This window comes from Canis lupus, chromosome 1 (genome assembly GCF_048164855.1).
Source record: "Canis lupus baileyi chromosome 1, mCanLup2.hap1, whole genome shotgun sequence".
Lineage (NCBI taxonomy): Eukaryota > Metazoa > Chordata > Mammalia > Carnivora > Canidae > Canis > Canis lupus.
Window position 1 is genome coordinate 86737158 of NC_132838.1, and position 26458 is coordinate 86763615.

Consider the following 26458-nt stretch of genomic DNA (forward strand, 5'->3'; position numbering starts at 1 on the left):
CTCCATTGGTTTCAGGGAGGTTCCCCGTCTTCTCTATCTGACATGGACTACCTATTTTCACTTTTTGTTGGTGGAAAGAAAATGTGTGTATGTTCATCCATCTAAGTTGATGAGCCTTAGGGCCATGAGTCCTCTTTCTGTGCCATCTGGGCTTTTATCTGACTCCAGCCTTGCTGGCAGTGCGTCACCTCTTTTGCCTCCACGACCCCCTCCTGATTCTGCACCACGATGGGCACGGCTTGCATAACTGGCTCTAAACCATCCTCATTGTCTCCGGTGCCTTTGGCTCCTGCTCCTCCTGCCCTCGCTATCAAAGAGTGAAGAGCCACTCCAAGCTGCTGGGCCAGCTCCTTATGAGGTTTAAACCGGAGCACCTCCCTAATCAACATGAAAGCGTCCAGGGACCCCTCCCTGGACTTAAACCACCCACTTCAGATCTCCCCACAGGTGCCCCAGGTAAAAACTGACTGTGAGGAACAGATTGATAGTTTAATGAAGATAGACATGTCTAAAGTTATCAGCACTGGGGCATCTGGGTGGCTCAGTTGGTTAAGTATCTGCCTTCAGCTCAGGTCATGATCCCAAGGTCCTGTTTTCCCTAAAGATATTCATGACTTACAGAAACATGATAAAGTATTCCTTTATGAACAAATTGGAGTATTTAAATTTTCTCTCCACCTGAACCCTCTGAAATTCAGAAACTCTCAACGAGTATTCTTTCTTCCTTAGCAATTATAATTATTTGTACAAGTTCAATGAAAATCTGTTCTCCTTTTAACAGGACACCACTGAAAGCATTGGTTATTTTATCAAGGCTTTGACTAGAATGTCATATTTGAGAGACACACATAGACACAGATTTGCTGAGACAGCTTTAAGGAATTTGATGACCATATGGAGCCAGGGAGTTGCCTGGAAATATTGACCTGATACCTTGCTTACAGAATTTCCAGTAGCCTTAGCAGGTAAACAAAGAATGTCACTACTTCTGGCAGGTACAGGGACCTCAGAATATTTTGGGGACCTCAAGAGGAGGAAAACACCCAAATCTATAGGTATTGCAGACAAGTCTGATGATAACTATTTGGCTTGTCTCTAGCCTCAAGAGGCTACTAAGAGTTCAATCTTAAAAAGTTCCAGCAAAGCAGATTTTTTTTTAAAAGATTTTATTTATTTATTCATGAGAGACACAGAGACAGAGAGGAGAGGCAGAGACACAGGCAGAGGGAGAAGCAGGCTCCATGCAGGGAGCCCAATGTGGGACTCGATCCCAGGACTCGATCCCGGGACTGCAGGATCACGCCTTGGGCCAAAGGTAGGTGCTAAACCGCTGAGCCACTCAGGGATCCCCCTCAGCTCTCACTTTGATCAATCCTATGCGGCTAGGGTAACAAAATTGCTCCTTAAAGGTCAGAGTATACTTCGCTCCTTGGAGCTAACTATGAACTTGTGCAGATAATAGATGGCCCCACCTTCCTCATAACTGGATTGGAGAATACACTGGGGGCATGCCCTTAGTTCCTGGGACAAGTCATCTCCCACTCACCAGCAATTCCTCATGAGGATACTGTTAAGGCTAGACAGGAGGCAAGTAAGATTTCTTCATGGTTTTCTCCCTTAGCCATATTTGTTCTGGGAGCCACCACTATGGATGTAAAAATTACAAATAGAGGCTTTAGCCAAGCATGCAGCAGCCACCTTTAACCAAACGTGAAGTCACCCATAAATTGGAAAAGTGGCCCTCCAAAACCTAATGGCCCTTGATATTCATACTGTAAGCCAAAAAGGAAGTTATGCTAATATTGAGACTAAATGTTGTGTATATATCCCGGAGGACTCTGCTAATGTATCCAAAGTTTTAGCAGACATACATACACAAATTAAGGCAGTGTCTGACTCCTAGTTTTATCAACGCCTGGTTACATTTTGGTTGGGAAGTGAACTATAGTCTACCTTAAAGAGTCTTCTTATCACACTTTTTGTTTTTTTAAAGAACTGAAAGCAGGATTTTTTTTTTTTTAGGGTTTTAAGTTATCTCTACACTTAACAGTGGGGCTCAAATTTATAACTCTGAGATCGAGTTCTATGCTCTACCAACTGAATGAACCAGGAGCCCCAAACTTCTTATTTTTATTGTAATATTAATCCTAATGTGTTGTCTCTTTTGCTTTGCTCTCTCCTATGGTCGAGGTACATGGAAACAGTTCCTAATTCCTTTGCCCAACTGACAGATGATCCTTAATACATGAAACAGTCCTCCCTGATGTCCATTCTGTACTCTATAGCAATGGTCTTCCATAATAGTTGCTTATAGGTGCAGACAGTGAACAGTTTTGGTTCATAAGTAGGGACATCTCTACGACCCTTATTACTTGAAGAAGCTATAGAACATGAGCCCCTTGCCTTTCAACAACCTTAAAAATTTAACTACTGAAAATTGGTCAGAGGTGAAATGATGAGGAATAGAAGCGGAAAAACGTTCACCTTTAGTGAACCTAAGGCTGACCTATAGCCTGCACAGTTTTTTTGTTTTTAAATATTTTATTTATTTATTCGTGAAAGACACATACAGAAGCAGAGACATAAGCAGGGGGAGAAGCAGGCTCCCTGAGAGGAAGCCCCATTCAGGACTCCATCCTAGGACCCTGGGATCATGACCTGAGCCAAAGGCAGACACTCAACCAGTGAACCACCCAGGTGTCCTTAGCTTGCATGTTTTTGTTTTTTTTTTTTTTGCTTGCATGGTTTTGATAAGGATCAAATAAGTGCTGGTTGCTACATTCTTTTATTTATTTTGTATTTTTTTTAAGATTTATTGGTTTATTTTAGAGTGGGAGAGGGAGAGTGGGAGGAAATTTCTGAAGCAGACTACATGCTGAACCGACAAGGGGCTCCATCTCACAACCTTATCACAATCTGAGCTGAAACCAAGAGAGGGTTTCACTCTCTTGGGGTAAAAACTGTACCACTCAGAGGCCCTTGTTGCTACATTCTTATGGGGTCTCATAAATGCTTGTGTATATCACCAAAATTTAATATCAAACTGAATGATAAACACCATAGAAATCATGCAAAATTAGTTTTACGAGTAGAAATTCAAAGAAGAGGGGATCCCTGGGTGGCTCAGCAGTTTTGCGCCTGCCTTTGGCCTGGGGCACAATCCTGGAGTCCCGGGATGAGTCCTGCGTCGGGCTCCTGGCATGGGGCCTGCTTCTCCCTCTGCCTGTGTCTCTGCCTCTCTCTCTCTATATGTCTATCATAAATAAATAAAAATAAATCTTTAAAAAAAAAAGAAATTCAAAGAAGACATTTATGATCTAACACTCCCGGCACATTCCTTCCTCCTTGAGCAGTACTGTATAACCACCAGCTTCATACAGCAAAAGTACAGCCCTTTCTGCCCATGAGTTCTATCCTCATGCTATTTAAATAAACCTTTTAAGTTGCACCTTATAATATCTCAAGAATTCTTTCTGGCCTTTCCATTTGATGACCCCGCAACAGGTGGAATGAAGTTTTGGGGTAATGGAACTGTCCTCTATGTTAATTGTGGTTATCAGTCTCACAATTGTATTCATTTCTCAAAACTTATAAAATTGTAGTTAAAAACATGAAAGCAGGCCCAAAATGGAGTTACTTATGATGAGCCCCAAGTCACCAAATCAAGATGTAGTTCACTTTCAGCTCTGCCAGAAGTGGAATCCTACACCAGTCAAATCACGTATCTCATCAGCAGAGTTAGGTAAGCTGCCTGACAGACCCCAGTCAGCCCCTAGGGAAAACTGGACTGCAGTAACCAACCAGCATTGTTATCTAGTGTAATTTCCTTGTTCCCACTCCCTTCTGTCTATAAACATCTTTCATTTTGGATACCTTCTTGGAGTTCCTTTCTGTCTTCTAAACTGTATGCTACCTGATTCATGAATCAATGAATAAAGCTAATAAGATCATTAAAATTTACTCGGGTGAATTTTGTCTTTTTTTAATACAGTATACTAAAATAGGTAAATTTTACTGCATATAAATTGTATCTTCAAGAGACCTGACAAAAATCTAAGAACTTAAAAAAAAAAAAAAAGCTGAAAATCCCCACTCTGATATACAATATAAGTGAAAACAATTAAACATTTTTTATTAAATTATTTGGTATGTGGGATGCCTGGGTGGCTCAGCGCCTGGTAGCTCAGTCTGCCTTCGGCTCAGAACATGATCTGGGGTCCTGGGATCGAGTCCCACATTGGGCTCCCTATATGGATCCTGCTTCTCCCTCTGCCTATGTCTCTGCCTCTCTCCCTCTGTGTGTCTTTAATGAATAAATAAATAAAATCTTTAAAAATAAATAAATAACTTGGTATATTTGTTTATATTTTGGATTTTAAAAAAGCTTTACTTAATTACTCTGCAATAAAAATAGATTTAAAAAATGAATACCATTAGAACATGCACAAATAAAGCTCTAACAATCCACATGGATTAGGAAAAGTTTTAGGTTTTCTTTTAGTTTCACATTTTTTAAAGTTTTCAAATAATTTTAAAGAAAGTTTGTCTCTGTTAGGTTTTTCAAAGGTTCAAGGAAATTACAATGTTTTCATTTCTGTAGATGTGCTGTTTCATACCAGAGAGCCCTGGGGTAAGCCAAACCTTAAGTATTCAAATTGCTAAATCAGGGATAAAATTGTATTTACAGAACTGTTAATGTTAAAATTTGCATGTAAAATAGGCTTAAACATGGGATATCCTGTTTTGGAATCTGGAGTCAAAAGATCCCAGAATCTATTCTCTGGCCCACTGAGTCCCTATAACAGTGACTCTTAACACTGACTCCAACACCTGCATAGCTTATTAAAATGCAGATATCTGGGTTAGAGCCATTATTTACATACTCAGAATCTTGGGGATGGGTCCCAAGAATCTGTTAAACTCTTCAAGAAATTCTTATGCACATTACCACTTGAGAACTCTTGACTAGATCAAAGTAAGACTGCCTACAGATGGGGGTTTCCCAGTGTTCCTACTGCCGGTAGAGATCCCAATAGCCAATTCAAAGAAGAGAAGGAATTCTAATGCTGAAAGCAATTATGCTCTTTTCAAATTTAAATTTACTCTGAAAAACAGCCAGGTTTTATTAGGCTAGTAACTGTGAATATAAATATACCTATCTTTTAAGGAGACACACACATTTTTAAAATGTTTCCTTTTTGTCAATGTGAAATCTGTTTGTGAAAATGTAATCTAAATGTATATACTCTAACAATCTTCCATTTTCCCTTACAAGTAAGTAAGACCTTTATGTGCCTTCTCTTTCAAATCTCTTAATTCAGGCTTTATGTCTTCACTGGGAGCAGAATGAAAGCATGAAAGTAATTTAGTTTTTGCATTTTTTTTCTTTTTACCTCAAGATTCAAAGAATCCTGATCTTAAGAATGGACTGGTTTATTTTGTTTGCTTGTTTGTTTGTTTAGTTTGGTTTTTGGTTTCTTTTAATGGACTGGTTTAGATATTATTTTAATAAGAGACACATCTTCCAAAGTGTCATAAAATTTGTGAAATAGCTTGAAACACCTTTTAAAATGATTGAAAATTATTTAATCACTCTTGAGTGTTTTTTTCTTATAATACACAATAAAGGGATCCCTGAGTGGTTCAACAGGTTTGGCGCCTGCCTTCAGTCCGGGCATGATCCTGGGCTCCCGGTGCATGGAGCCTGCTTCTCCCTCTGCCTGTGTCTCTGCCTCTCTCGCTCTCTCTCTCTCTGTGTCTCTCATGAATAAATAAATAAAATCCTTAAAATAAATAAACAAATAAAATACACAGTAAAGAAAAACTTTAAATTCACCTAAATATAAATCTTACATATTTTCTCTTGAAAATGGCTATATTTTGAATATTTTGTGAGTTGCCAACAATAAATGAATTTCAGAGGTGTTAAAACAATCATGGTCTTGTCTTCTCTTTATTTCTCCATGGAATATAATTCCCAGAAACAATCAATCTTTTTTTTTTTTTTTTTTTTAGAAACAATCAATCTTGACCATGCATTTACCACAACTTATAATTTCAGTGGAAACCATGGTCAAATAAAAAAAACAAGTCACGCCTATAAACCTTGTTCACTGGCAAAGTAGACAGTAGGACACTTTTTAAAAAATGTTACCATATTTACTTTTTAATAATGAAAAGGAAAAAGTTATTAAAAGCTAAAAAATGTTACCATATTTACTTTTTTATAATGAAAAGGAAAAAGTTATTAAAAGCTAAAAAATGTTCACTGAATATTTAAGTGTTTTCAAAATTAGGACAAAATTTGAAGTTTTCAATGGATCACTGCAAATACTAGGAAATATTATTTTGACAATAGCACAGACTTGGGAAATAGGAGACTTAGATTCTAGCCCAACTTTGACATTGCCTCGTCATATAATCTTTGCAAGTCACTTTCTTTGAGTTTCATTCCTCATAATGGATACTAAAAGTGCTGGCACCTCAGCATGAACAAAGTGGTGCCAAACTGTACTAGTAATCGCTGTACTTGTTGCCCCCTAAAACTCAGTTAAAAAACAAAAATAACTCACTTTTTAATGACATTGTTATGACATTAACATGACTTTTTATATTGTGTAATAAAACATAACTTCTGGAAGACAGGATAACTCAGTGTGAGCAAATGCATGATATTACAAAATCACACATGGGGCAGGCACCTGGCTGGCTCACTGGGTAGAGCATACAACTCTTGAAAGGATTTCTACAATCTGAGAAGAGCTATGAAAATTTACTTCTCAAATTTGCTCTTTACTTTTTCTTCTACTAGCCAGACACTAAAGAAATTTGTAAAAATGTATAACAATGCCACTTGTCTCACTGATATTTTTGTTTCAAAAGTCATTTTTTGGGGTACCCGCAGTGGCCCAGCGGTTTAGCGCCACCTTCAGCCCGGAGTGTGATCCTGGAGACCAGGGATCAAGTCCCACATCAGGCTCCCTGCATGGAGCCAGCTTCTCCCTCTGCCTCTCCCTCTGCCTGTGTCATTGCCTCTCTCTGTGTCCCTCATGAATAAATAAATAATTTTTTTAAAAAAAAGTCATTTTTCTTAAAGTTATTAGCACTTAATTTGCATGTTGTTTATATTCATATTATTTATTAAATAATTATTTTTAAATTTCTGAGTTTTCATAGCTAATACAATAAGTATCAATAGATATAACCCACATAAACCCATATAAACCAAGCTTTCCCAGATTCTCAGTAATTTTTAAGAGTTACAAAGGGTTCCTGAAAGCAAAAAATTTCAGAACCACTGATCTAGACAATAAATACCAAGGGAAAAAGAACTGATCCATTTCTAGTACTTGCTAGAAGTAAAGGGCTTATTTTACTCTGCCACAACTCTGCTGGCACTACCTTCATTTCCTGGTTATATTATGACACTTTAACCTTTATCATAATTCAGCTCCACTTGCAATACTCTGACATATGCGATGACTAGGAGCTTTTGTAAACAATGAGCTATGGTACTCCACCCTTGGTGTACAAATACTAGAAACTCAACATTGACAGAGATTCAGAATAAAGTCACACTTCCTCCAGTGACTCTAAGCAATCTGCTAACATAGAAAGATTCTGAAACCATACGAAGGAATTATATCATATGCTACTTTAAAAATGCTTTTAAGAAAACAGTAACTAAATTCTAAAGAATTTCGAGTAGAAAAGTTAACAATTCACTTTCTTGTGTCTCTAAATGATGTGTTTAAACACAAATGGAGAGAGATTGTACTACCTCTTCTCACCACAGATTTGATTAGAAAGATTCTTAAAAGAGTACAAAATATTCATCTCGGATCAAGAGTAATTTATAAAAATAGAGAAAATGGAAATTATTGCACTTTATGCAGGCTATTTTAAATTAAAGCTTGCTGTATCAATCAATATATTTTTTTTAAAGATTTTATTTATTCATGATAGAGAGGCAGAGACACAGGCAGAGGGAGAAGCAGGCTCCATGCACCGGGAGCCCGATGTGGGATTCGATCCCGGGTCTCCAGGATCACGCCCCGGGCCAAAGGCAGGCGCCAAACCGCTGCACCACCCAGGGATCAATCAATATTAATGTCAAAAAGTAGATTTCATCACAGATGAACAACAGACAACAGTAATGAAAACTGTTCGCTTTTATATTTAAATATGAAGGACCAAGCTTCTGGGCAAGAATAAAGCCAGGGTTTACAGTCATCACATGCTTCAATATGATATGAATAGCAACCTGTGGGCAAAACTGTGGGACATTTTAATACTCCTGGAATGAGGTTGCACAACTCTCTTATCACTGATGAACCAGTAGAATCTCAATCTATTATAAGAAATGCAGGGGCTGAAAAATATAACTAAAGAGGCCAAACTATATAGTTTATTGTCATACACTGATAACATGGAGGGACTGATAACATTGTAGTATATAACAATGTTTACTTTTCAAAAATTGTTTATTATTTTTAAGTAAACTCTACCCCAAGGTGGGGCTCAAACTCACAACCCTAAAATCAGAGTTGCATGCTCTACTGACTGAGCCAGCCAGGCACCTCTACTCTTTAGTTTATTTTTTAAAGGATTTTCTTTATTTATTCATGAGAGACACAGAGAGAGAGAGAGAGGCAGAGACATAGGCAGAGGGAGAAGCAGGCTCCATGCAGGGAGCCCGATCTGGGACTCGATCCTGGGACTCTAGGATCATGCCCCAAGCCCAAGGCAGATGTTTAACCGCATTGTAGGATATTTCACAGCACATGTAGCATTCCTCCCAAATCTTTCAGTCAAGATCATCAAAATTATCTCGACACTGCCAAATATCCCCTGGTGAGGCAAAATCCTCCCCTACCAGTTGAGGACTACTAATGTAGAGGACTATAGGTCTGCCTCTAAGTTCAGAACCCAATTTGTTTGTGGCCTGCTGCTGTTTTACATCAGCTTCTCCTTTGTCTTCTGCTACTATGGTAATATTAAATATAAGCTAACACTATATTCTTGGTAAATTCTTTTTGATAAGTAGGAAGAGAAAAGCAAGCTAGAGACTCTAACACAAATAAGGGCATTTGCTCATGACACTTGTAAATTAATAGTTGAAAAAGGTTGTTTGGTTACATGAAATACATGGAATAAGAATTTTTTAGGTACTAGCTTAGGCATTTCAATGCCTGAACATAAAATCTATTTGTCTGGACACATGTATTTAAAAAAAAATAAATAAAAAGGGCTGCCTGGTAAAGCATGCAACCCTTTCTTTTCTTTTCTTTTTTTTTTTTTTTTTTTAGATGTCACTCAGGCTCCCCAGCATGCAACTCTTGTTCCCAGGTCCTGAGTTCAAGCCCTATGTTGGGCATAGAGCTAGCGAGGTTGCTTGCTTGTTTGCTTACTTGAATGAATCAATCAATCAAGCAAGCAGTGGATAATTTTCATAAACAAGATAAGTGACTATAAAAATTAACATAGGGCAGCCTGGGTGGCTCAGTGGTTTAGCACTGTCTTCAGCCCAGGGCGTGATCCTGGAGACCCGGGATCAAGTCCCACTTCGGGCTCCTGCATGGAGCCTGCTTCTCCCTCTGCCTCTCTCTCTGTGTCTCTCATGAATAAATAAATAAAATCTTAAAATAAATAAAAAATAAATAAAAATTAATATAGCATCAGGCTCAGATGAAGGGAAGAAAAAGACTTTTTGAATGAATAACACAATACTGAGAAATTACTGAAGACAAGAAAACATGACTTTGGAATGGGATCAATTTGCATTTGAATCTTAACTCCATCTGCTTTACTTTGTCTTGGGTAAAACACATAATCCCTTTGAGCCCAGAAAAAAAAGGGAAAAAAGCCCCCTTTATTTCTCATCTTGCATTGCTTGAGGAAAGGAATAATCTTTTCACCATCTGTATTTCAGTATAGCTAGAAAATAATCTTGACAAATGAATTTCAAGTAAAAAAGTCAAGACTCCTGAAATCAGAGTTGCATGCTCTACTTTCTTCTTTAGGAGCCATACAAATCATTTAGTATTTGTAAGATCTCTTGCTTTTCCAATAATTCAGCTCCACACTCAAGGTTATTTACAGGATTCCTAAACAACTTGGGACTGACCAAGCATAGTAATAATGTTTTTCATTTATCTTTGAGTTTCTTTTTCAAAGTCAAAACCAAGACTTTTGAAAGACGAAGTTTTATACAAAAAGATTTAGACCTGTCCTGATCCACAATTCTTACATATATAAGTAATCTTTAAGTCTAATTATGATTAGACCATTTGGGTGTCAAGGAGATGTTAGTGGCACCAGAGTAGCCTTCTAATCCCTGGTGGAGGAATCAAAAGACATAAGCCAAAACAAATGGGAATTCTGCTACAGGATTAATGCTGACCTCTCATTAAGTAGCATACAAAGTGGTGGCTCATGTCAGCTCTTTTACAGAAAAGAAAAGCTGTGAAAAGCTGAACATTATTTTTATAAGTCTTTTATTTTATTTTTATAAAGACTTAAAGATTTGAATGTTCAATGATATTTAAAACTACCTTTATCAAAGGGTAGTACCAGGATCACATTGTTTGCATAGCACTAACAGGTGACAAGCATGTTTATCCCCTTCCCTCTCAGGACCATCTTCCCATCCCCCTCTACCAAATACAAAATTTTCAGCTCTTCCAGCTAGTTAGGACATCTTTTCCAAAAAGTCTCTGGGAATGATCCAGGGTTGTTTTCAGTAACTGGGAGAAACTGTCATAAAGAACATGATTATAAAAATCCTGGGGCACCTGGGTGGCTCAGTCAGTTAAGTGTCTGATTTTAATCTCAGGTCATGATCTCAAAGTCCTGAGATTGAGCCCCACATCAGGCTCCCTGCTCAGGGGGGAGTCTGCCTCTCTCCATCTGCTTCTCCCCCAGCTCATGCTCTATCTCCCTCTCCCTCTCAAATAAATATATTGTTAAAGATTTTATTTATTTATTCATGAGAGAGAGAGAGAGAGAGAGAGAGAGAGGCAGAAACAGAGGCAGAGGGAGAAGCAGGCTCTCTGTGGGGAGCCTGATGTGGGACTCAATCCTGGAACCTGGGATCACACACCGGACTGAAGGTGGCACTAAACCACTGAGCCACCAGGGCTGCCCTATCATGAGCTTTCCTGATCCAAGGACTGCAGCAACTCCAAGACAGGACAGAGTTATTAACCTTTGGTTCTAAGTGTCCATATCCAATCATTCTTTTTTTTTTTTTTAAGATTTTTAAAGAATTTTTAAATGTATTTATTTTGAGTAATTCCTATACCCAACGTGGGGATCAAACTCATGATGCCAAGATCAAGAGTCACATGCCCTGAGTGAGCCACCCAGGCACTCCATGTTATACCAACATGTAGAGAGAATCACTTTTTTTTAAAGATTTTATTTATTTATTCATAAGAGACACAGAGAAAGAGAAGCAGAGACATAGGTAGAGGGAGAAGCAGCTCCATGCAGGGAGCCCGACGTGGGACTCAATCCTGGATCCCAGGATCACGCCCTGAGCAAAAAGCAATGTTCAGCTGCTGAGCCACCTAGGTGTCCTGAGAAATCACTTTTTTAAAAGATTTTTATTTTGGGGGGACCTGGGTGGCTCAGTCAATTAAGCGTCTGCCTTTAACTCAGGTCATGATCTTGGCTTCCTGGGATCAAGCCCCATTTGGGCTCCCTGCTTGCAGGGAACCTGTTTCTCCCTCTCCCTCTGCCTGCCGATCCCCCTGTTTGTGCTCTCTCTTGCTCTCAAATAGTCTTTTAAAAAATAAAGTGAAATAAAACAAAAGACTTTCATTTTTTAAATAGTCTCTACACCAACATGGGGCTCAAACTCCCAACTTCATGCTCCACCAACTGAGCCTACCCCTACAAAACTATAAATCATATAATAGGTCTATCAACTAAAACTACATGGCTTACAGCACAACCAGCTATACAGAATATAGGAGAAAACACAGTTAATTCATTCATGGAAATCTAGCCTTGGATAGCACAAACAGTTGCCAAATTTCCCTACAGCTAATTTGGGCCAGTGAGCATAAAATTCAACAGATTTGTTTAAAAGTATACTTTTGGAGGAAATGCTAAAGAAAATGAAGGAAAGACTGAAAAAAGGATAGAGAAATTCATATATTTAAAAGGGAGTCGGGGCAGCCCAGGTGGCTCAGCGGTTTAGTGCCACCTTCGGCCCAGGGCGTGATCCTGGAGAGCCAGGATCAGGTCCCATATCCAGCTCCCTGCATGGAGCCTGCTTCTCCCTCTGTGTCTCTGCCTCTCTCTCTCTCTGTGTGTCTCTAATGAATATATAAATAAAAATATTTAAAAACAAAAAACTAAAAATAAAATAAAAGGGGTCAACTCCACCTATAACAAATACCAAAAATTCTGCTCTCAAAGAGTGATACAGGAAGAAAAAATCTAGATAGCTGAAATTAGACTTTCTGTTAGGCTTTTATCTTTCAGTATTAAAAGAAGTATCTTATGCAAAATATATCACCCAAATTAAAACATTAAAAAATGTTAAATATTCTCAAGAAAACACATTACCCCATAGCTTGAGTTACAGATTCACAAAAAGGCTGACATGATTTTTCAATTAAAATAAACGACAAAGGTTATACCATATTTATTATTTAGACTAACCTTCTAAACTCATATATATAAAAATATTACCACATATAAATTGTAGTAAATGTATGTAAATTCAAACTCATATGTGTAAAAATACTATCACATATATTAAGCTAATTTTTATATTTAAAATAATCATTTTTCTCTTGCAAGCAGCAATTACCTCCTGATATGGTTCTTACTCAGCTGAGCTAAAGGATGGAAGAAAGTAGCACCAGCATGTACATAATAAAGCTGATAAAAGAGAATACCAGAATTATAGAAAAACAGTGAGGTACAGAGGGATGAGAAACAAAGTCCAGTATCTTTTCATTTAGACCAAAATCTTCAAAGGAATAAAATTATAGGTTATCAATCTAGCAATTTATTTGATACTCAATCTAAGCCATTTCAGTAACCTTCATGTATTTTTTTTAAAGTTTTTATTTATTTATTCATGAGAGAGAGAGAGAGGCAAAGACACAGGCAGAGGGAGAAGCAGGCAGAGGGAGAAGCAGGCTCCATGCAGGGAGCCCGACGTGGCACTCGATCCCAGGACTCCAGGATCATGCCCTGGGCCAAAGGCAGGTGCTAAACCGCTGAACGACCCAGGGATCCCCAGTAACCTTCATGTATTGAATTAAAAACCAGACCTCCTCCCCCCCCCCCCCCACGCAGGGTGACAGATGGTAGCAAGCATAGCATAATGTATAAACTTGTGGACTCACTATGTGTATACCTACAACTAATATAACATTGCATGTCAACTACATTCAAATAAAAACTAAAACTAAAAACTAAAAACATCAGGCCTAGGGCAGCCCGGGTGGCTCAGCGGTTTAGCCCTGCCTTTAGCCCAGGGCCTGATCCTGGGGACCTGGGATCGAGTCCCACATCGGGCTCCCTGCATGGAGCCCGCTTCTCCCTCTGCCTGTGTCTCTGCCTCTCTCTCTCTCTCTCTCTCTCTATCTCTCATGAATGAATAAAAAAATCTTTAAAAAAAAAATCAGGCCTCTTTCAAGACCCCTTTGGTAAAGACGATCCACAATAAATAACGTCATCTGGTCAATGGGAGAAGAATTTTGCAAAACAAACTCTCTCCTCTCAGCCCTAACCTACCTTTTATGAAGATTCCATTAAAATGGTGCATTATTTATAGAAGAATGGAGTGGGGAAGGACGAATCCACTTTATTTTATTTTATTAAGATTTTATTTATTCATGAGAGACACAGAGAAAGAGACAGAGAGAGAGAGAGAGAGAAAGAGAGAGGCAGAGAAACAGGCAGAGGAAGAAGTAGGCTCCCCCAGGGAGCCCAATGCGGGACTCGATCCCAGGACCCTGGGATCACGACCTGAGCCGGAAGGCAGAAGCTCAACCACTGAGCCACCCGGGTGCCCCTGAATTCACTTTATAATGCAGGAATCAGCATGTTTAGATGAAATTCTACATGGGAGAATGGGCATTTTTTTCTCTATTTACCTTAATATTTAGTTGGATACAATTTTGAATATTGAGGAATGAAATAATAAACTATGATACATATATTATTAGTAAGGTAATTAAGAAACATAACTCACCATTTTTTAGGCTTTGACAATGGTTTATATTTGCTGTATTTTACACGCCATTCAAGAACTTCTTTACAGCGCTGACAAACTCCATCATGAAGCTTTGCATTAATTTTCTTAAACAGAAAAACAAAGTTGGAATTTCACCTGTGAGCCAGCATTGCAAACCCATGAAAAATGCACATGAGAAATTTCAGTTTTTAAAAATAGTAACATAACTGAATCTGTGTAACATTCTATGATACACTATATATTTTTATATGCATTACTCAAGTTGGTTCTTTACAAAGGCAAAGATTCTTAACTAGATGTGGCTCAGAATCATCCAGGAAACTTTTTAACCTCTTGGCAAGAGCATTTTAGATAGCCCTCCTCATTGATTCTGATGTGCACAAATGTTAAAATTCAAATTTATATAGTTAAGATATGTGCATTTTACTGTATGTAGGTAATAATAGGGAAGAAATAACAATGCAATAATAAAGTAGAAAACCTAATGCATATTTTAAGACTACTGTTTCCAACAATTCAAATCTTACCAATGAGAAATGAGAAAATACACTGAGAAATTATAGTCCTAAATTGTCAGTCTCTAGGGGAGAGCAGAAATTATGACACCTGAGAAAGGAGCGTCAGGGAGAAGCAGCTGGAAGCAAAAAGGCATTTAATTCTTTAATTTAATATTTTTGTATTTTTAAAAAGACTTTGGGTTTTTTTTAAGGATTTTATTTATTTATTTGACAGAGAGAGAGCAAGCAGGGGTAGTGGCAGGCAGGAGAGGGAGAAGCAGGCTCCCCACTGAGCAGTGAGCCCAGCCCAACTGCGGGGGTGGGGGTGGGGGGGTGGGGGTGGAGGTGGCTAGATCCCAGGACCCGGGCATCACAACCCAAGCTTAAGGCATTAAGGCAGATGCCTAACAGACTGAGCAACACAGGCACCCCAACATTTTTTTACCCCAACATTTGTATATTCTTATGTGAAGAAAAAATGTTATAAAAAATGTTGCTAATCTGATTTCTTCAAAACAAAATAAATGTGTGCATGGAAATATCTGTGCTGGGGAAAGGGATTTATGAAACAAAAAAACATTTATTATGATTTTCTTCTCAAAATGTATTGGGAAATTAGGAGAATGAAAAATATATAAACATGTCATGTGTTTTCCCCAGTAGTTTTATATTCTATAACATATTCATGTGATTCAGGACCCAGAGTACTTATTTTCACTAAGTTCTCTGAGAATTCTCTAACTTACTTTGGCCATAAAAGCCTGGTCTTTCTTGGCCTATTGTCAGAATAATGAGAAGACGACATTTTATGTTTTCTTTGCTTCCTTTGTTTCCTTTTTTTAATTTCTCAAGAGGTGAAAGAAAAGGATCACAAAAGATGCAGATTCTTTGGGAGGTTATCTGATGCTGAGTTAAAAGTACAACGTTTAAGGATCTGAAAAAAAAAATCTGAAACTTTTGAACTGTGCTTGATATTCTTTAAAGTTTTAAACAAGAAGGTAAAATAATTTGACAAAACATTTATTCTAAGAGAAAATATTTCAAGGGTGTTTTCAAGCCACAAAGTAAGCTGTGGATATATTATGTTTGATTTTACTTCTGTGGTAAAACACATATTCTGTTATTTATGAATTGTGCATGGGTATTCCTTTCTCCCTGACTTAAATGGAGAGTTCCTGGGAAAATAAATTCTACATGATACTATATTCCTTCCTATAGTGGTCTGTTGTTGCCAGAAAGAGGGAAATCTGTGTCCAATACCAAACTCCTCTTCTTATCAAACTTGATACTTAGTTATCCCATATAAGACTTGCTAAGAAATACCCAGAACTAAAGTTCACATTTCATCATTTGTTCTCATTGCTTTCTATTGCTTAGAATATCTTACTAAAAAGCATTACGTGTATTTTCCTAACTCTAACAGTAATGGGAACAAGCTAACGACTTGAACTATGATTACAAGATAAATGTGATATGAACTTTCTTAATAAAATATTCTTAGAATGCAAAACATTTTGTTACTTGCAATTTTATTATATATAACACATTCTGCTCGTTAACTAGGAAGCATTATTTGGTTTCTTGTTTGTTTCTGTATCCAATTTCTGAGCACCAGTTCATCTTGATTTACAAAGCTGCACATAGCGTGGAAACTGGTTTCTTTGGGGTGGATTGGACAGTAGAACAAAACCGGTCTTTGTGGAAACTTGTTCTGTGAGTGGCGTGTGAAGCAGTATAAATGGAGATGTTGTAGAGAGTTCACATGACTAACAGGCACTACTACAAAATTGAACTTGATTTTGATGTGTTAAGAAATGAGAGTAACAATGAAAATGAATGGTACTCTCCACTTAAAAAGAACTGCAAAAAGAAAGAAAACTGTGCACCTTGCCTTATTGTATTTTGGCAATCTAGAAAAAGTGAATTCCAGAGATGTGAGCAATGAAAACTAAATCCTAGTTCTAGGAATCATTCTGCCCCAAGCAAAGAAGATTGCAATCTTACCTTACTCACACCTATGTTTACAACTAACCCAGTTTTGGCAATTAATTTTAGCATATTCCTCCTCGTAGAAATAATAGGTTATTAAGGTTAAGATTTAAGCATGTCCAAATATAAAATCAAAACTTAGTTTCATAAGTACAAAGCCTTTAAAGATCATTCTTTAAAGCTACTTTCCAGAATTTTATTTATTTTTCTTTTAAGATTTTATTTATTTCTTCATAAGAGACACAGAGAGAGGCAGAGACCCAGGCAGAGGGAGAAGCAGGCTCCATGTGGAGCCCAACGTGGGACTTGATCCCAGGTCTCCAGGATCATGCCCTGGGCCAAAGGTGGTGCTAAACCGCAGAGCCACCCGGGCTGCCCTACTTTCTAGAACTTTAAAGGAAAAAAGCTTCAGAGTAAGATTCCACTGAACTTAGGAACCTTTTTTTTTTTTTTTTTTTTTTAAGATTTTATTTATTTGATAGAGAGCGAGAGCACTCGCACAAGCAGGGGGAGCAGCAGGTAGAGGGAGAGGAGAAAGCAGACTCTGGGCTGTGCAGGGAGCTGGATGCGGGGCTCGATCCCACCACCCTGAGATCATGATCCCACCACCCTGAGATCATGACGACCTGAGCCGAAGGAAGATACTTAACTGGCTGAGCCACCCAGGTATCCCATGAACCTAGGAATCTTAATTAAATAAGAAAACCTTATTTATAAATTGAACACTTTTAAGTTAGAATAAACAGGGTGTGTCAAACCATTTACTTAATATATATGTAAAGTCTTAGCCATCCTTGACTCATATAACATATTTTATTCCTGCTGTTAACATTCTGTTGTCAGACAATTCATCTTTTGTAATGTAAAGCGGCAATCTCAAGAAATTAGGTGAGGACTTTACCACCCAAGAGCCAAACTGTAAATATAATATCTGTATCAACAGGCTGATACTGAAAAATACGTTATAAAATATAAAGTATGTTTTAACGGAAAGAAGATACTATTATGGGGGAAAGAAATTTGAATACTACTCAAGAAAAACTAATAATTTTTCATTAGGATTTTTTTTTTGTACATCATATTCCCTTCAGAAATGCTAATAGCAAACAATGGCATATTTTGCTTCCCTTCATTAATTGGGGAAAAAAAGGAATTATAAAAATTAAAGTCAAGGAAAATGACAATTCTAACAGCTGCTGAAAATCCACTTCCAAGAAATGGCTTGCTCTTCCCCCTGCTTCATCCTTTCCTCCAAAATAAGGTTTTGGGGGATGCCTGGGTGGCTGCCTTCAGCCTGCCTGCCTTCGGCCCAGGGCATGATTCTGGGGTCTCGGGATCGAGTCCCACATTGGGTTCCTTGCATAGAGCCCTCTTCTCCCTATGCCTATGTCTCTGCCTCTCTCTGTGTGTGTCTCTCATGAATAAATAAATAAAATCTTTTTAAAAAATAAGGTTTTGGGGCTAATATAGCTATAACAGTATTACCCCAGAAAATAGATATGTATGTGCTATTTATATTTAAAAGTATATATTTTTAAAATTTTCTAGTAATACCCCCTTATTATAAATTTGGTTAGAGGATAAAGGATCTCTAGATTTGAGAGCAAGAACTTATAGATTGATAACAATAACATAAAAATCTTTTAGGTTGTGACTTTCAAACTATAAACTCTTTTGTTTTAAATCCTTTTAATATGGCCAGAACAGGGAAAATGATGAAGCACTCAGGAGTGCAGCTGAGAAGTGCATTTGCTAGAGATGGAACCACAAGTGAGATCCATGCTTTCTAGCAGCCAGTAAAAAACGAGCTCCACTCCCCTACCTGCTTCAATGCTTGTAATATGCCCCAAAGCCAGTTTCTCAGAAGTAGTATAACTATTCTGGTGACTAAAACCCAAAGTCTAGTCTTTCCCAAAAAGGATCTCCTATGATACAGTAAGCCATGCTCTCAACAACACCCTTATGATATAAAGCATTTCACAGAGCTGTTTCTACCAGGGTTCTCCAAGTAGTCTGGTGTTACATAATGTCAAATACAGCGTGGTAAAAGTTATTCTCAAGGGTACAATGTAGGTACATATGCCTGATATTAATAGAATCTACAGGAATGTACCCCACATAATAAGGTCATCAGAAATAGTATTTCTCTTAACTAAGTTCTAAAAACATTCACCTCTATTATGAAAAATTTCAAACATGCAGAAAAGAGTTCAAACAATACTAATACATAGCCATATATACATTATCTAGAGACAACTGTTAACAATTTTTTAACCTATTTGTTTTCTCTGTGTGTGTACACTTAAAGTTGCAGATATCAGGACTCTTTACCTCCTAATCATATGTATCCTAGAAATCTTTTCCTCTAATTAACTACACTATTGTTACACTTTTAAAAAAAAAGAAAAATAACCCTCATCATTGAATGTAGCTGATCTATATTGAAATTCCCTCACCTTCCTCCTGCCCTCTAAATCAGTATTCAAGTACTATTTGACAGTTATCTCTCTTTTGTTCTACAAGAATTCCCCCCCCCCTTTTTTTTTTGAGAGAGAGAGAGAGAAAGAGCCAGCGTAAGGGAGAGGGGCAGAAGGAGAGAGAAAGAATCTGAAGCAGGCTCGATGAGGGACTCAATCTCAGGACCCGAGCCAAAATCCAAGAGACGCTTAACCAACTGAGCCACCCAGGTGTCCCAAGATTTCCCTCTTTTATCCTCTCTTGCACTAATCTTTTTGAAAATAGCAGGTCTTTGAAATTTCAAAGTAGTATCTGAAAACATCCCACATTCTGGATATGTCTGATTGTTTCTTCATAGTATAATTTAACTCATTGCTTTATGTACCATATTTCCATAAAATGGAAGTTAGGTTTAAAGGCTTGGTTAGATCCAGGTTTAACATTTTTTGGTAAGAGTAGTTCATATGTGCTGCTGCTACACACTTCATATTACTCCCCCTAGGAGGCACAAAATGTCCAGTTCTCACCTAGTCAGGGATATGAAATTTGCCTTGGTTAAGATGGTGACTGCCCTGATCTCCTCAAATTATAAAGATTAGCAATAATCTATGCAGGTCATGTTAATATACTGTTCCATAATATATTTCATCTCATGGTTCAGTACCCATTCAAGATCCTTTGCCTGAATTAATTAATTAATTAATTAGGTAAGCTCTATGCCTAATATGGGGCTTGAACACACAACCCTTATATCAGGGGTAGCATGCTCTACCAACAGAGTCAATCAGGTGCTCCTGAATCAATCACTGTAAATGCTAACTATATCATTCTTTATATATTCATTAAAAATTTTTAAAAGGTTTACCAGCTGGGGGGCACCTGAGTGGATCAGTCAGTTGAGCATCCCTCTCTTGATTTCAGCGTAGGTCATGATCTCAGGGCTGTAAAATAGGGCCCCATGTCAAGCTCCGTGCTTAGTGCAGACTCTGCTTGAGATTCTCTTTTCTCCTCTACCTCTCCCCCAACTTGTAATCAATCAATCAATCAATCAATAAAATATTAAAAAAAAGATTACTAGCTGGGGGCACCTAGGTGGCTCAGGGAAAAACATGTGACTCTTGATCTCAGGGTCATGAGTTGGAGTCCCACACTGAGTGTAGAGATTACAAAAGTAAATAAATAAACTTTAAAAATAATAAAAAAAAAGAATAAAAAGGTTACCAGCTGAAGTCAGTCATTATATTTTAATATAATGCATATATTATATCCACATATAATAAAATCGGCCCATTTTAGATGTATTAAGTCTATGCATCTCACAACCAAGATATAGCTATTTTTCATTACTCTATGCAGGTCCTGATATGGAGACCTACATTGGGCTCCCAGCACAGTGGGGAATCTGCTTCTTCCACTGCCCTTCCCCCTGTTCCTATGTGTTTTTTGTCTCTCTCTCTTTTCCTCTCAAATAAATAAATAAAATCTTAAATAAGAAAATAAACAAATAGATAAGAGAGTTCCCTTGTGGCCCTTTTTTGTCAATCCCTTTTGCCAATCCCCAGGCAATGCTGATTTTTAATCTGTTCCCATAGTTATGCCTTTATCAGAATGTCATATATGGATATATATGAATATGGATAAAGTATATGCAGAGCTCATTCTTTTTTATTGGTGAATGGTATTCCATTGCACAGATGTGATACAATAACATTTACTCATTCACTATTTGAAGGATGTTCAGGGTTCGTTCTAGTTTTGGGTGGTAATATTTGCATACAAGTTTTTGTGTGGACTTCTTATTTCTCTTAGGTGAATACCTAAGAATGGTATTGTTGGATTGTGCAACCATTTTTTTAAAGATTTTATTTATTTATTCATGAGAGACACAGAGAGAGAGAGGCACAGACACAGGCAGAGGGATAAGCAGACTCCACGCAGGGAGCCCAACACAGGACTCAATCCCAGGACCCCAGGATCAGGCCATGAAGCTGAAGGTGGCGCTAAACCGCTGAGCCACTAAGGCTGCCCTCAAATCCTATTTTTAAATGTTTAAAAGTACATTTACATGTTTAAAAGTGGTGTGTTTTTTTTTTGTCACAAACCTGGGAAAGAAAATTATCATAACTGAAAAAAAATAATAAAAAAAAAGAAAATTATCATAATTGGCATGGAACTCAAATTTCTTATAGCTATAACTAGCCTTTGGTTTGATCATATTTACAGAACACTTTTTGGACTCAACTTTTCAAGTGGATAAATATGAAATGGGACAGGGGAGAAGATAGAGTTCAACCAGAAATCCCTTTTGTATTCTGTTCCGTAGTCTGCAAACTTTGTTCATTTTCTTACTGCTTAATTTTGCAACTACAGTGGTTCTTTACCTTTAATACTTCTCCCCACTGGGTATTAACAATGGCACATTAGGTTATACAGTTTTCTTATAAGAATTACTTTTGTAGATGAAAAATAATTTACAGACGAATTTTATAGATTTAAAACAATATGAGCAATTACATCTATTCATATTAAAGAAATGTTATAATACAGATAAAGAAAAAAAGGCAAGTCTTATCAAAAAAGCCATAATTTCCAGCACTTAAAGTATATTTACAAAACTTTCAGCTTTTTCTGTACATGTTGTTTTATAACCTGTTATTATTTTTTCACATTAATATATATTTTGAAAGCTTGTTTTTATTCGCTGCATTATATAATAATACTATCATTTACTTAACCTGTTTCCTGTTATTTGACAATTTGGCTGTCTCCAATTCCTGACTGAATAGATACAGATACATAAATATTTTTTAAAGTAAGCTCTACACCAACATGGGGCTTGAACTCATGACCCTAAGAGCAAGAGTCACACACTCCATCAACTGGGCTGGCCAGGTGCTTCTAATTGTCCCTTTCTTGAATCAAGTACATAATTACTTGGATATGGAAGTAAATGTTCATAATCTTGCCTATAAAAATTTGCTTTGCTTTTTATCCAGGTAGTTAACATTTTAAAAAGAATAGAAAACACGGCCATTTCCTTTTCAAAAAGAGAATTTAAAAATACTCTTGCTAAATCAACTTAATATCACATTTAGACCACCATTAATATATCACCCAGGATATCAACATTGAATTCTATTGAATTCAAACTTTCAAACCTACAAACTCTTTTTTAGTGTAATAAAGCAGTAATAAATGTGAACGTCCATTACTCTCAGAAATATGTTATTTGGATTAAGACATTGAGTCTTCCTATTTTTATGTATTTTATTATTTCACAAAATGAGCTGGTCATATAAATAGCCTAGAAATACTTTTGAAGTGAGTTCTTTTTTTTTTTTTTTTGAAGTGAGTTCTGATAGTAAAACTGATTTTACTGTCAAAAAGGAAAAATGTAAAACAAAAGTTAAAAAAAATTAAAAACAAAAACAAAAGTTACTTTGGGCTTACTTCTTTTTAGGAAACCATTATTCAATATAGCTAATTACAGATTAGCTGCCAACATTGACAACAATTTTTCAGAAAAAATTCAGGCCAAGTCTCCTTTAAGCAAAATAATACCTTAGGGTTCTAAAATACTTACTATACATCCATACATCATATTCATAAATATTTGAATTACCAATATTTGATTTTTTACTATATAAAATTCTAAAAAAAGATACCTCAAGCATAGGGACATCTGGCTGCTTAGTCAGAAGAGCCAGCATCTCTGATTTTAGGATCATGAATTTGAGATCCATACTGGGTGTAGAGATTACTAAAAAGAAAAGTAAATCTATTATTTATTTATTTATTTATTTATTTATTTATTTATTTATCTATCTATCTATCTATCTATCTATCTTAGAAAAGTAAATTTAAACCCAACACTAAAAAACACAGAAAAAAACAAAGAAAATGGAAAAACAAAACAAAACAAAACACAGGAGCACCTGGGTGGCTCAGTAGGTTTAGCTTCTGACTCTTGATATCTGCTCAGGTCATGATCCTACGATTATAAGATAACCCCAAGTGGGGTGCCACACTGGGCATGGAGTCCACTTGGGATTCTATCTCTCCTCCTCCCTCTTCCCCTCCCTCCCCTCATGTACACACATTCTCATGTTCTCTTTCTCAAAAACCCAAAACAAAATGATACCTAAAGCATAAATTGAGGTATATTTCTACTATCAGCTAAAATAATTTTCTTCCCCAAAGTCTACTCTATCTTCTTTCCATTTACTCTGTATTAATCTTAAGTCTTTAAAGAATCAATACCAAACTGAAAGTTTAAATATACTTCAGAAATACCCAAACTGCTCCTTTTACTCAATATATTTAAAATATGAGCTTTTTATAGTCAAGAAATAATATTTGTGTCCTTCTCCGAGTTTTTTTGTTACTGCTGGAATCTTTAACAAGTGACATCTGTGAAAATAAACAATTGCATTTTCATCCAGACACTGAATATAAAATGAGTCCTGATCATCCCAAACAGAAGACTATTCTCTCAATAAGCGGGTAGAGCCATTGTCAGTTGGAATTATACAGAGAGGGCCTGTTACAAACTACCCAAACTACCTACTGATTTATTTCAGCAGCCAAGCAAACTACCCAGATTTTCACTGACAAACTTAATGCAAACAGACATCTAAGTGGAGTCACACCTCCCTACGGGCAAAAACATGCCACTGCATTATCTTCTAGCAGTAGAGAAACCTACTTTATTTTATTTTAAATAATTTATTTATTTATTTATTCATTCATTCATAAGAGACACAGAGAGAGTGAGAGAGAGAGAGAGAGAGGCAGGCAGAGGGAGAAGCAGGCTCCACGCAGGGAGCCCCATACGGGACTCTTCCTTGGTCCCCAGGATCACACCCTGGGCTGAAGGCAGTGCTAAACCACTGGGCCACCCGGGCTGCCCGAGAAACCTATTTTAAACAGTATTTTTACCCAAAGTATATTTGCTCATTTACTCTAAGAAAATTAAAATAAATTAGTGCTGTGCATTTTAACAAGTAAATATTTCTAAAAGATACTAAACAACCAGTATTTAACAGCGTTGTTAAACAGTATTTAACAGCGTTGTTAAACTGATCAATCGCTTTTTAAAATGTCAGTCTTTTCTTCCTCAAAATTTTGCTGTAAATGATCAAAATGTCAATGGTTTTATCAAAAATGATTTTTGTCTTTCCTGAAAAAAGACCTTACAAAGTAGGATTGTATCCCTAACTCCATTTGCTCCTTCTCAAGATCCTTTGCTGAGGCTTCTTCCTCTGCTTACCCCTTAAAAACATCCAATTCCCCATTTTTTATTTAGTCATCCATTCATGCATTCACTCACTTACTCTGTCTCTGTCTCTCCAACCAAGGTGGCTGCTCAGTACTTTCACATTATGTGATTACTCTTGGTCAACTGAACCTATACCCACAGCCTCAACAAGAACTCCATGAAGACTATAACCAAAACTACACTCCCAGTCCTACTGTCTCTCTGAAGGTTCTGATATCTCAGACTGTGTGTGCAATATTCACTTTCCTCCTCATGCAAATCCTTGAACTATCTCAAATTCATGAACCAAATAGCAGTCACTATCTTAGCAATAAAATCTGTTTCCCCTTTGCTCCGAGCTTCATCTTAAGAAAGTCTTCTTGTAGGCTCAAGTACAAAAATCTCAGGTCACCTTTGGCTTCTCCCTCCCCCTTTACCAAAATACCAATACTGACAAAATAGATATTTAAACAATGCCCCCAGCTGCGTCTTCTACTTTATATCTCCTCACTTCCTTCTAGCAGGTCCTTATTTCTGATCTGTATTACTGAAGTAGCATCCCAAATGGAAGATGGACTGGGGAGTATCAATGAGGGAGAGACAGAACGGGAGACCAAGCCATCAACAGTTATATTTTAGTGGACTTCTCTCCCTAACTCTCCCATGGTTGGAAACTGACACTCTTTTTTTCTCTCTCTTTTTTTTTAATTCATGAGAGACAGAGAGATAGGCAGAGACACAGGCAGAGGGAGAAGCAGGCTCCCTGTGGGGAGCCCAATGCAGGACTCAATCCCGGGACCCGGAGATTATGACCTAGGCAGAAGGCAGACACTCAACCACTGAGCTACCCAGGTGCCCAGGATACTGATACTCTTTAAGGCACTTCTAAGACTGATAGTCAGGGGCAGCCGGAGTGGCTCACCGGTTTAACGCAGCCTTTGGCCCAGGACGTGATCCTGGAGACGGGGGATGGAGTCCCCTGTCAGGCTCCCTGCATGGAGCCTGCTTCTCTCTCTGCCTGTGTCTCTAGCTTTCTCTCTGTGTGTGTCTCTCATGAATAAATAAATAAAATCTTATAAAAAAAAAAAAAAAAAAAAAGAAAGACTGATAGTCAGAACTCTCTGCAATTTGATCCCTACTTTTCTTTCTGGTCCTATCTCCTGTTTCCCTCCCTGTGCATCTAAGTAAGCACTCCCAAGTAAACAAATCTGGTCACACAGAAAGTACACTGTGCCTCCTCCTGTCCTTGCTGTGCTGGCACTGCATCTCCTTTCGCTCAGTACTTGCATGCTAATTTTTAACTCTTCATTCATACTCCAGCTCTGCTTTCCAAGCAATCACCCCAGATCACCTGTAGTATTTCCCACCTCATCCAACTCAGAAGATGTACACCAACACTCCCAATAGCCAGGCCACGCTGCACACTAGAGATGCAGGGTTTAAAAAAGAGTGAGGGAGGGCAGCCCTGTTGGCTCAGCAGTTTAGCACCGCCTTTGGCTCAGGGTGTGATCCTGGAGACCTGGGATGGAGTCCCATGTCGGGCTCCCTGCATGGAGCCAGCTTCTCCCTCTGCCTGTGTCTCTGCCTCTGTGTGTGTGTGTGTGTGTGTGTGTCTCATGAATATATAAATAAAATCTTTAAAAAAAAGAGTGAGGGAAGGTCCTTGCCTTTGAGCAAATAAGCAGGTAAATGAAAAGAACAGTTTTGACACTGGAAATTGTGATGACAGACAAACCAGAAGTGTTTTGGGATCATCCTCCACCTAACAGAGTCCAGTACACAGGGAAGACCTTGTGGATGCATGAGAAACATTCGGCCCTCTGGGAAACTAAAAACAAAACAGCTAAACAATAGGGTATGAAGAGAAGGAGAGGAATGAGCTAAACTGTAAGAGAAACTGCTCAGCTAAAGAATTTTGACTCTTCAATAGGGAGGAGACCTGACTGGATAGGATCCTAAAATATAATTACAGACAAGACTAGAGGAAAGTATGGGGATCAGTACAGAAGTTGCTAGAGTCACTTAGAATTACATACT

The 26458-nt window shown here is 37.6% G+C and overlaps 1 protein-coding gene across 4 annotated transcripts in view; it reads right to left on the reverse strand.

Moving 5' to 3' along the window:
* C1H9orf85 (chromosome 1 C9orf85 homolog) overlaps positions 1–26458 on the reverse strand; it is a 117540-nt gene that overhangs the window by 67002 nt on the left and 24080 nt on the right. For 3 of the 4 annotated variants that reach the window (XM_072838206.1, XM_072838197.1, XM_072838179.1), the window contains exon 2: positions 14219–14325. In XM_072838206.1, coding sequence (XP_072694307.1) covers positions 14219–14325 — 107 coding nt within the window. Of the gene's footprint in view, positions 1–14218; positions 14326–22829; positions 22925–26458 lie in introns of all 4 variants that reach the window. The other variant, XM_072838188.1, reaches the window with a different exon arrangement.